This window comes from Trachurus japonicus, chromosome 2, assembly GCF_045865225.1.
Source record: "Trachurus japonicus isolate A0001 chromosome 2, Traja_1.0".
Taxonomy (NCBI): domain Eukaryota; kingdom Metazoa; phylum Chordata; class Actinopteri; order Carangiformes; family Carangidae; genus Trachurus; species Trachurus japonicus.
In genome coordinates, this window is record NC_140908.1 from 7,832,996 (window position 1) to 7,844,874 (window position 11,879).

The window sequence follows — 11,879 nt, forward strand, 5'->3', positions numbered from 1 at the left end:
CTCATTCATAAGCGTTGAAAGACTGTTGCTCTTGCTTAATCCAAAGTTATTATCTTGGCTCTGAAGTCTCACATATCCTCAGCTTCATCCTGTAATGGACTCTAATGGCACTCACAATTTGACAAATGCATGTTGGGTTTTTCAGGACCAGAATCAGCAGTTAAGTGTTGGCACTAATGGCAGAAACAGGAGCAGCAGGACACCGGGGCAAGGGAACACAGCCGCAGCACCAAAACATAATAAATCATCTCGACGCAGGCTGTGATGGAGCCAGATCGCAGCTGAAGAGCGAAGCTGAAAAGCCATTTTCACAATGAGAACAAAACCTCATGACCTGTGGAGGTTGGAGCGAATGAGAGAGCTAATTGTGGCATTTAAAATATTCAAATTATAGCAAATATGAGGAGTTTCTTTCCCATGTGGCATCAAATGAGTGTATAATAATAAATGAGCACGACAAGTTTGTGCATAAAGATTTATTTTTGTTGAAAATAAGTGTTTCTGACATTGAACCACTAACATGTCTGATGTGATTTAAGATAAATGAACTACACACTGACACTGATGTTCACTTCATACAATGTAACAAGGCATTTGTATCATCTGTAAGGTGTAAAGACAATTGTCCATTGTACATTTAAATGACTGATTGATTGACTGATTGGTTGACTGACTGATTGATTGATTGATTGATGCTGTCTCTTTGGGTGAAATTGATTGTACTCAATGTCAGTGTAACAGTACAACTTCATGCACACATCATCCACAGTATGTCAACATTTGGGATTTTCTGAATGAATTTCCCCAAAGGTGCAGTTTTCCTTTTCTTTTTTTTTTTTTTTAAAGACATTCGTTCATCATGTTCATTCATTCGTAGTTAGGCGGGCCTGCTGTTTAGTTCACGTCCAGTACAACTCCTTCACAGTGGTGACATCCCTTCAGAAACGCGGTGACTGGTCTTGCACGGTCAAAAAGTCCCCAAAGTGCAAAAAAGAAAAAGAAAAAAGAAAAACACAAGCAGAAGAAAACGAGCCAATAAAACTGCTGAGCACACTGCCGTCCCTGCTTAGACCCATGGCTGGTTTCCCAAAAGCATTTAGCACTATGATCTGCTTTATCAATGGCTTTTAAGATGGTCTTGGCACCGTGCTGCGTTTGGGAACCCCCCTGAAACTGAATCTTTTTAATCAGGAGGATGGTGTTGTATGTGGGAGGTCAAGTGTTGTTGTTTCTTTCCCCTCTTTCTCTCCTGGGAAATCTCCCTTTACTGGCATTGTCTGCTTCTGCTACATGATTTCCTACATTTCCCAGAATGCTTCTTAACCGATTCAAAGGCTTCGATGCAGAAAAGAGAAATAGTGAAAGCAAGAGTGGATGTTTGCTTTAAATCCTTCCCTCTTCATTCGATCTATCTAACATGAATTCATTCCAATCCTACTTTCTACTCTCCTCCCATCCATCAACCCCCCCTCCTCCCCTCCTCGCCCTCACACCAGCGCCTGGTTGGCTGCTACTGTATGCTGCAGGCGGGGCAGCAGGTCTCTCTCCGGTCCGGCAGAGGGCAGAAGTCCATCTGCCTCACGATCTCTGCAAAAAGCTCATCCACCATGGTCTTGCTCTTGGCCGACGTCTCCATGAAGGGGCAGCCCCAGTCCTCGGCCAGCGCCTGGCCCTCGCTGGGGGACACCTCCCTCTCCTCCTCCAGGTCCACCTTGTTGCCCACCAGCACCACTGGCACCTGCTGGTACCTGGAAGTAAAAAAAAAAAAGCCAAAGTCAAATCAGAGCACTGCACAATGCACATCTGCATCTGCTGCCTCCTCCTCGTGACGTGATGCGTTCAGGGCCGAGGCGACAGGAACTTCCTGATACCAACCAGAGGGAGGGACTCGGTGACAGTGAATGCGTGCATGTGCATTGTTGGCCTACATACTGCATTTGTTAGATGCTGAAACAATAAGGCTTTTGAACAATACACAATGGAGTGAGCGGAGAGAGGGATAAACACCACATTCAGTTCCAGCTTCCCAGGAGGCCTCCATCACTCCCCATGTGTCTAATACCAGTAGGCGGCCCCATTACAAAAACTGTCATTGCACAAAACAAATAAGTAAAAAAATAATTGCTGCTTCTTTTGAACACTCTGAAACTGGTTATTCCTGGATGTATGCGTCGGCATCGTGTTTTGTCCTCCAATTCTTGTTTAAAAATCATTATCTCTCCACTTCGCATCACTTCCATCATGCACTAAACATGTCTCAACGGATCAAAAGCCTTCTTCCCCAGCGTGTGACTGACGATCCCAGTCCTCCTCCCTATGAGCCATCAATACAAGGAAACCAGGCTGGGGGAGAGTAATGGAACAGGTTATTGAATAATTGAATAAAGCTAATGTGCTGCTCTCACATGGGAGGACATGAACATCGGCCTCGAACCTTGGAAGCAACTATTTTGGACTTCATATTTAGATTTGGCTCTTGTGTTCTCCCATATTTTAAACTATAAAGTGTATTAGTTGACATGGAGTGGACACATGCAATTCAAATGGCAGATGTCTTTGGATCTGTACCAGTGAAGAAACCCCACTCCTCTTATTTGGTGTTTTTGTGATTGTATCTGCTAACTTGAAGCTGAGTGAAATCTTAAAGGATCTGCAATCAATATTTCTATTATAACAGATCAAATTGCAGTTTCTATAGCATCCGTAGCATCATTTTCAGCGTTGGCGGAGCATTTAGCAGTGAAGATAAACCAGATTTCATTCTAAGGAGGTGGTGGAGACAAAATACTGAGCTAAAAGGAAAGTGAATATTGGACTTAAATTCATCAGCTGGTCAGAAGTACAACCAATAAAAAGCTAAAGATGCTTCATAAGATTAAAGCACATCCTTAACTAAATAAATAAGCAGCTGTAGCAACAGTTCCTTGTGTATTATAGCATAGTAAATCCATACATTTCTTTTCCAGTTGGACGCCTGTCATGTTTCCTCTTATTAAAGACCTACAGAATGTCAATTACCGGGGGTGTATATTCTCACAACAGGTAATGGCACACGCCACCTAATAGCCTCCGCCATCAGTCATCCCTAAGTGCATTCAGAGCCTGACTTATTGATCCGATGGTGCTATTGAGAAATGGACTCTTATCTACAAATTGGTGGCCCGTTGCCACGCCGCTCAGCTGGGAGAAGAGCTGAGGCGAGGAAAAGACCTGGCAAACGTCTCACTGTGCTAAAGAGGGCCAGAGAGCCGGGGAGGGAGCAGCAGTGTGGAGAAGAGTGCAAGCATGAGAGCGTCCTACAGCGGTCCTCCTGGTGTGAAGCACCGGCTGGACCTGTTGGAGTGTCTTTGAGAGGCTGTAGGAGCTTTAAAGGTGCTGAGTTCGACCACCACACAGAAACTTCTCCCTAAAAATGCAAATATTTCATAATCATGTCAACAGTTTCTGCCCTAATTGGCGGACAAACCTGCTTTCAGACTGTCAAGCTGCGAAAACTTGCTCACAAAGGCTTAAATACCAGAGACTTCCCGGCAGCTTGACATTTTCCCCCCACGGCCACTTCACTGCACAACGCACACACACACACACGCATACGCACACATACATACGTTGGTACAAACAGCAGCTGACCTCAGCAGGACAAGCATCTCGCCTGGTGCCTGTGTTTGGAAAGCTGGAGTCTGGGGGGTGTGAAGTGTGAACAAGGAGAGCACCATGCAGACAAATTCAATCTGACAGCCTTGCAGGATAAACTCTATATATAACTACAAAGACACAGGGAGAGCCAGTGTCTCTAGGGGTGGGGTGGGAGTTTGTATAGAGATTGTCTGTCGCAGCATCAAACTACCGCTCCCTCCTCAACAGATGAGGAGAAACTGAAACTGCTCCACACAGCATGAAAAAGCTGTCCCACAGGGATTTACAGGCTGATATCATGATTTAATATGTCACTGAGGAATATGTCAGTCAAGTCAGTGACTGGGGTTAAACAGTGGAGGACAATAAAACACCTCAGTATCCAAGAACGATATCAACCTATATTATAACTCTTATATGCTAATTATGTCCTATGCTAATGACTTTTGCACCTTTTATTTATCACCTGGATAAAAGTTGAATTGTGGATCTTGCAGTTATTTGTCAGTGAATGTACTGTTATTTCTAATAGTATTTCCTTTTCTATATTCTATAACACTGACAGATGCTATCTTTTATAATAAATGCTTTTCTTTTGAAACTTTAAAGCTGCACTATAAAGATTTCACATTAACAATTGAACAAATGACTACGCTCGGTATATAAATGGGACAAAGCCACATCTCCAAGTGATTTTTGAAACTAAACCAAGCAAAACAGAGCTGCACCAAGTTATAAAAAGAAAAAAGTCGAATATGTAGCACCTGTAGAGCAAGAGACCAGAAGCAGGGCTTTAACTGGACTCCAGATAAATGTTAAAGGGATAGTTCAACATTTTGGCAAATTGGCCCATTGCCATAATTGCTATAGTCATAGCAGTAGGTTCATTACCTTTAATTGTAGGTGTAAGCTATTTTCAGTACGGCGGAGCGCAGCAGCTGGCTGCTCAGAGCCACGCTATGGAGGCTAAGGGAATTTCTTGGTTTCCCTCATTAAACTCATCAAATTCAACATCCCAAAACTCCACAGCGCTTTTGTAGACAAGTTGTGACCTGCACAACCACCACGCTATGAGATAATGACGGAACGATACGAAACGGAGCCGTTTTCGAGGTAAATACAGGGTAAATACGGAGACTGCTTGCTGAAAAACTGTCCCTGAACGCAACGCGCATCAGCGGTTTTGTATGAATTTACCTCGAAAACGGCTCCGTTTCGTATCGTTCCGTCATTATCTCATAGCGTGGTGAATGTGCAGCTCACAACTTGTCTACAAAAGCGCTGTGGAATTTTGGGATTTTGTATTTGATGAGTTTAATGAGGGAAACCAAGAAATTCCCTTAGCCTCCATAGCGTAGCTCTGAGCAGCCTGCTGCTGCGCTCCGCTGTACTAAAAATAGCTTACACCTACAATTAAAGGTAACGAACCTACTGCTATGACTATAGCAATTATGGCAATGGGCCAATTTGCCAAAATGTTGAACTATCCCTTTAATACTGCTTCACATTTACCAGATGAATAAATAAGGTAACTATTCAGTATGTGATAAAGCCCCCAAGTGGTTAAAACTGCAGCTTTAAGCACAAACACTGTGCTAATATTGTAAGACATCTTGAAATTTAGTATGTTTACATGGTGGACCTCTTACTTAAAGTAAATGGTCTGATGAAACGTGTTGACTTCTCCACCAATACAGTAAAAAGTGTCCTCATGGCTGTTGTGGCTATTGGCTGCCAGTGTTTATTCTCTGCCTGGAGTGTTTTTACTGCACATTCTGTATGAATATAAAACAGGGGAAAATTACAAACATTTCTAACGTGTTATTGGTCCAGCACCAGAGCTGGCAGCCGTGCACTATGGGAATTATCAGCACACTTGGAAAGTGTTTGAATTGCTTGGCTGAAGCTGCCAGCTGTATGAAAAACGCTGCTTTCTTCTTGTTCTGGAAACGCGGAGGGAGAGATGTCGCAGTGGATTCAAGGGAACAGACAACAGCAGGTGGCAGACGGCTTAGGAAATTAAACAGAGATATGGATATTTAAAACCTGTGGGGACTTCTGAGGTCGGAAAGAAAGAAGGGGGTGATACTGCAAATTACTGAGCTCTATCATCTGAATCCACAGGTCAAAACGCTGCATCCTCGTGATGCATTTGACCTTCAGAACGCACTGCAACTAGTTACTGCCTGTCATTTCCCTCTGCGGGGTGTTACTCCAGCTGTTGGGGAAAAAACACACACACACAGACACACACAACACAAATCCTCCCACACACAAAGAGGCAGTGTTTATAACTCACAAATAAAGATGGCCTCTACATTTTCCACTTATCCTCGGGGTACTGCAGCCTCATTAATGCTCCCCGCTGTGCTAAATAGCTACAGTGACTTCACTTACCTATTTTCACGAGCCCCACAAACACATACAAATTATAAAAGAACAGTCAGGCATCTCCAGCATGAAGCCCCCCAACCCTTTCCCCCTTTGCATCTGCTGTTAATTAGCAGTTGGAGCAGCTATACGCCGTGCGACACAGCTCGACACATGTATCTGCTCGTACGACCGGACAGACAAAAAAAAAAAAAAAAAGATCACACAACCTAAACTACAGTATAGCGCCCACGCCGTTGCTTGACTCCCAAAGGGTGGAACAAAGCCTCTATAACCAATGTTTCCCAGCGACATGACGGGAAAAAAAAAGAAAAGGCGAGGAAACAAAATAACAAACCACAAACATTCCTGTGATAAACAGACAAAGCAAAGGCCTGCAAAGCAGATGGAAAAGGTCTTTAGAGTCCTTTTTTTTTAATGATGAAACCCCAAGCTTCATTTTCTTCTTTTATGGTTCCTCTGCATGATCTCGTTTGCTGTAGTTCAGATGCAAACACCGTATAGGGGGGGTACGGGAGTTACGTCCTCATTAGTTTTATTCCTGCTGCTCCGAGCAGTTAAACGAATGCAAGAATCCACTGTGAGAAATAAACAGAGGAGTTTTTGTTTTGGTTTTAACATGAGATCACAAGGGAACGTAAATGTTATTAATGGTCAAAATTCTCTTTTTTTTTTAGATTTCTTTAGCACTGTCGCTTCTCTGGGTTCAAACACAGGACATTGGGTCTTTCTGGGTGGAGTTTCTGTCTGGGTTCTCTACAGGTTCTTCCTTTCACAGTCCAAAATCATACATATGTGGTCAATAAGTGACTCTTAAATGCCCATGTGTGTGAATGTGACCTGTGTTTCCACATCTCTATGAGCAGAAGGCTACTACAACAACAACAACAACATTAAGTAGACTTGCGCAGAGTCATTTCACTCCTTAAGTCAACTTCTTAAGTTATGACAAATGGCATTTCATACTGATGTTGTCACGCGTTAAATGTTCCCCCGGGATGTGGGAACTGAAAAGTGATACTCATCTACAGTAAATGTGGGAAATCCCAGATTCAGATCAAAGCAAAGTCATTTTCCTCCTGAGAGGACACAAAATAATTTGGATAAATAAATCACGAGATGACTAACAGCGACAATCAGAAATTGCTTATTTTTCTAACTTTCCTCTGACCTTTGCTTTTTTTTTTCTCCATCGTGATCCATTCACTGGATTTCAGTTGAACCACTTGTAACATGCTCAGCCTTTGCAAGTAAACATGACTTCCCTTTGAAGACCTACTGTGCATCTCCCGAGCGCTGAGAGTGATGAATGCTGGTGTATGGTTAAAACACTTATGAAAGCATAAGTGCAGTAAATACATTAAGCACTTTACACTCCGACAATAAGCACTTTACCAGTGGCGCGTCTTAGCTCACATTTTCACCCTAGCAGGCCTGCAGCTCGCTCCTTCCTGAGGACAAACACTAAAAGCCTGAGGTCAGGAAGTTGCTTTGTACCTAAACCAAAGTGCCCCCTGGGAAATGTAGTTTTGGTCTTTCCACCCTATTCCCACCCAGCTGTGCGTGATGCTCACCTCCTGCTATTAGACACAGCATCAGTGCAGCGTGAAAACGCGGCTAGCTCCAGTGCTTTGAACAGACGCCCCCCTGGCTCCTGGGCAGACAGAGCTATAAACGTTTGCAGGCAAGCGAGAAGATTATTGGGCAACACCCTGATGTTGTGTTCACTGATAGCAACTGGCACCGGGTGTATATGGTTTGTTTGTGAGGTGCTGGATTATGGAGAGTAGAATATGTCAGAGATTGTCTATTTTAACACACGTATACATCTATTGTCTACAAAAAGCTAACAAAAAGCAAAAGTTAAAGGGGTAGTTCCACATTTCAGCAAATTCGCCTGTTGCCATAATCCCTATAGTCATAGCAGTAGGTTCATTACCTTTAATTATCAGTGCATGTGGTTTTGAGATCAGCGGGGCAGAGACACGAGCTGCTCAGCGAACACAATGGAGGTGAACGGTACAGGGCCCCTGTCCCTCAAAACTCATCAAATACACAATCCAACAACTCCAAAACGCTCTGGTGGACAAGTTGTGACCTGCACATTCACCACACTATGAAATAATCATGTAACATTACGAGACAGAGCTGTTTTAGAGGCAAATGCGAAGTAGTTCTGAGTAGCTTCATGTGTTGTAATGTTACATTATTATACATGATTATTAGCGTGGTGAATGTGCAGGTCACAACTTCTCCACAAGAGGGTTTTAGAGTTGTTGGATTATGTATTTGATGAGTCTGATGAGGAACAGGGGACCTGTATCATTCACCTCCATTGTGCTCGAATGAATATGTAATGAAGCTACTGCTATAGGGATTATGGTGATAGGTGAATTTGCCAAAATGTTGAAGTATCCCTTTGCTAACTGGCTAAACTCACCTCCCATCTAACGGTTGACAAGAATGAAAGAATGAACACAATTCCCACAATTCCTCATGTTTGGAACCTGATGGAGCTGATGTGTGGAGTTATGCACAGCTGGAATAGCCCGTCTCAGCAGGAGACCGTGGCCTCACGCCACCTGCACCGCATTGTAACATATAGCATCTCACTTCTTTCCCATGCTTCTCCCACTGAGAGTCCTGCATAAGCATTCTGGTTTATATGACTCCCTAATGGAGGCCTGATGTCTTCTTGGCTTCCAACCCAACACAATCCCATTAAGTTACAGTGAGTGGGCACATGCTATATCTCTTTGTGGTTCATGTTGCTGCTGCTGCTGCTGCTGGATCAGCAAGAAGTTTGGGAGGAGGGAGGCTGATCTCCTGGAGGCAGCTAATGGGGACCAGGAGGTGATTGCGTTGTTTGTTTTATTAAAGATGGACGCCCTGTGACTTAGGCATGTGTGTGTTTAAATGACCAACAGAGCCTATTGTTGCTGTCCTTAAATAAACTGGTGGTTTATTTTGCAAACAATGTGTGCACTGCACAAGTTTAAGGTTATGATAATGTGCAGCACAGGCAACAACAAGGACAGTTAAAGGTGAAAGAAAAATGTTGTTTCACTTCACACAACCACTGAAAGAAGGTGAAGTGTTAATTCAAGTGTGAATGTTCAAATTAAAGCAGCGAAAAGAGTTGAATTGTCAGAGGTGTTAAATTTGAGGTTCAAGTGAATGCCCTGAGAGAAATTAGAGCCAGTTCAAGTGCTTTTAAACTGAAATATGAGGTGAGTGTCTCAGAAGAGTGTGTCAAGTGTGAACAATTAAACATGTAGTGTATCTGTTAGGATAAATCAGATTATTTCTAACTGTCTGCTGGTTACGATTATTTATGGATATTACTAATAATTCTAATGCAACATCTGTACGCTTGTATTGTTATCAATCTTTGAATGATATTCTGGCTTTATGTTTTGTAGTGGCAGGTTTGCACATACAGTAACAATCCCTACTTCAAACGCAGAGCAGTGTGAAATAAAAGTGTGAATAATTTATAGATATACACTTGAGGAAAGTGGTGGTTGGTGCAGTGGAGGCAGCTGCTTTGGGTGGCGGCTGGCTAGAGGCGACAGAACACGGTTTTATCCGTCATTATATTATTCATTTCTACGGAGTTCCCTCATGCATTTCGGTCCCCCGCTGTGCCTCGTCAGCTGTGACGCGCTGCTGCGTCCACCCCGGCCCGTGACGTCTGCACCACGGGAGTGTTTGCATCACTCCGGGAGATGGAGCTGAAAAGCACTGCACCAAACTATACCGATTAAATTATAAATTATTATTACACAATATGCAGCTAGGTAAATAAATATGGCACTGCCTTGTTATGTAATATTGAAAAATGTACTTTTATAGTGTCTATATACATCTATAAGGGTCCTATATAATGTCCCCAATGGTGGCGCCTAGAAGAAACAACAGGGAGGAATCATAACATAGCAAAATAAGATGCTTAATGTCCTCAAATGTCCTCTTTGACTCTTAAATTGAACTTTATTTCTAAAATTTAGCTTTTATTCTGAAAGCTGACTCATTTCCTGAAAGAGAGGAGCCAGAAAATGAGTGAAACAAGCGATGACGTGCAGCAAGGATCCCCTGCATGACTCAAACCGGGGGACGCTCTGAGTGCTCAGTGATCAGTGACATCTTATAAAACCTCTGCCATGTTTTCATCTTTAATGTGATTACGTAAAACTGAAATTTACCATCATAGCTGCAACATAAATCACAGGCATGAGTGTGATTTCTGAGGCTCAGCCTTTTCTCAGTTGTCTGATTTAATCATATTTTTCCCAGTAAACTATCAGTTGACTAAAAGATAATTAACTTGGAGGCTGTGGTCAGGGCCTCACAGCCAGTGTGACTGAACAAATGAAAGAAGGCTTCAGGCTAAAAACAAACAGTAAGGAAAAGATCACAGCTTTCCTTCCTATTCTCTCTTTCTCTTCCTCCCAGCCATGAGATGAGCTCAGTGGATTTGTTGAGTAATGGATGGAGCTGATCAAAGCCATCCACGGTTAGTCATCTGCGAGAGAAAGGGAGAATATCAAACCCAGACATGGGCTGATGTATGACAGGTGAGCCGCAGCTGGAGTCTTATGAAGAACACATGAGCTGGCTGCAGCTTCGCACGAAAACACTGGAGGGAGGAATCGAAGAAGAGGAGGGAGATGCAAAGAGGACGTGAGTGTGTGTGTGTGAGATCAGATGAATCTAGTCTGTTTTCGATGCTTTGTGGACTTTTAGGGGCCCTCCGGAGGCTCCTGGGGGCACTCCGGCAAAACTAGGCAGCTTTATTCACACTTTTATTCCACACTAAACAACTGTTAGGGTGATCTAAACCTCATCTAGGACCATCACAACCAACTTGAAGGGTGTGTGTTGCCTTAAGGATGTGGCTGCCTGAGGGGCCTAAATCATATCCCTATCCATACTGCATGTGAGCATAGGCTACTTAGACAAGAATTGTGCTTTATCCAATAAGGAGGGGGGACAGTCTCTCACCTTTTGACCCTGATGATCTGGTCTCTCATGGGCTTGATGTCCTGAAAACTTTGCTGATTGACCAGGCTGTAGACCAGGATGAAGCCTTGGCCGTTCCTGATGTAAAGGTCCCTCATTGAGGCGAACTGCTCGGTGCCGGCTGTGTCGAGGATCTCCAGCACCGACGGAGAGGAGTCCACCTCGATCTCCTTCCTGTAGAAATCTTCAATGGTCGGGTCGTACTTCTCTATGAACGTGCCGGTGACGAACTGGACCGTGAGCGCGGACTTCCCCACCCCGCCGCTGCCCAGCACCACCACCTTATACTCCCGCATAGCGCTCCCGCGGAGTTAAACCCGGCATGCAGAGAATAAAGTCTTCAGCTGCGGATGAAACAAACGCATCCCCCCGTGCACCGGAGCTGGGACTCAGGCTACAGGCATGTCACAGCCACAGCCTCCGGTAAATGAGATGCTCTTGCAGTTATAGGCGGGCAGAGTGAGATGATGCTGGAGCATTTAGCCCTGAGATGCACGGCCACAGCCTCTACTGGAATATTCCCACGCTATCTTGAAGGGACACCATTCCAGAGGCATCCATAATGCAATAAGGCGTCGGTGTGGTAAAAATAAGAGAGGCTATTATTAGAAACAACTAGACGGCACATCTTCTTATGTGCCGACAAAACAGAAGGCTAGCACTACATTTCTGTGCACAGTGGGGTACAGTAGACTTAAAGGCAAAGAGCCTATTTATCCCGGAGCAGACAACAGTGCTGGGAATCCACGCCTCTGGAATCGGTGCATCCACTGGATGTTACTATTTCCTGGAATGTATGAGAGGCGATTGGTGCCACAGCGGAGGGAGGA

The 11,879-nt window shown here is 43.9% G+C and overlaps 1 protein-coding gene across 1 annotated transcript; it reads right to left on the reverse strand.

Moving 5' to 3' along the window:
* Window positions 1–461: 461 nt before the first annotated feature.
* Window positions 462–11,838, reverse strand: LOC146990710 (ras-related protein Rap-2a-like). Its single transcript, XM_085798105.1, has 2 exons — window positions 11,032–11,838; window positions 462–1,748 (listed from the first exon to the last, which is right to left on the reverse strand). The coding sequence occupies exons 1-2, from the start codon at window positions 11,343–11,345 to the stop codon at window positions 1,511–1,513; spliced, it is 552 nt and encodes a 183-aa protein (XP_085654231.1). The 5' UTR covers window positions 11,346–11,838; the 3' UTR covers window positions 462–1,510.
* Between the last annotated feature and the right edge of the window lie 41 nt (window positions 11,839–11,879).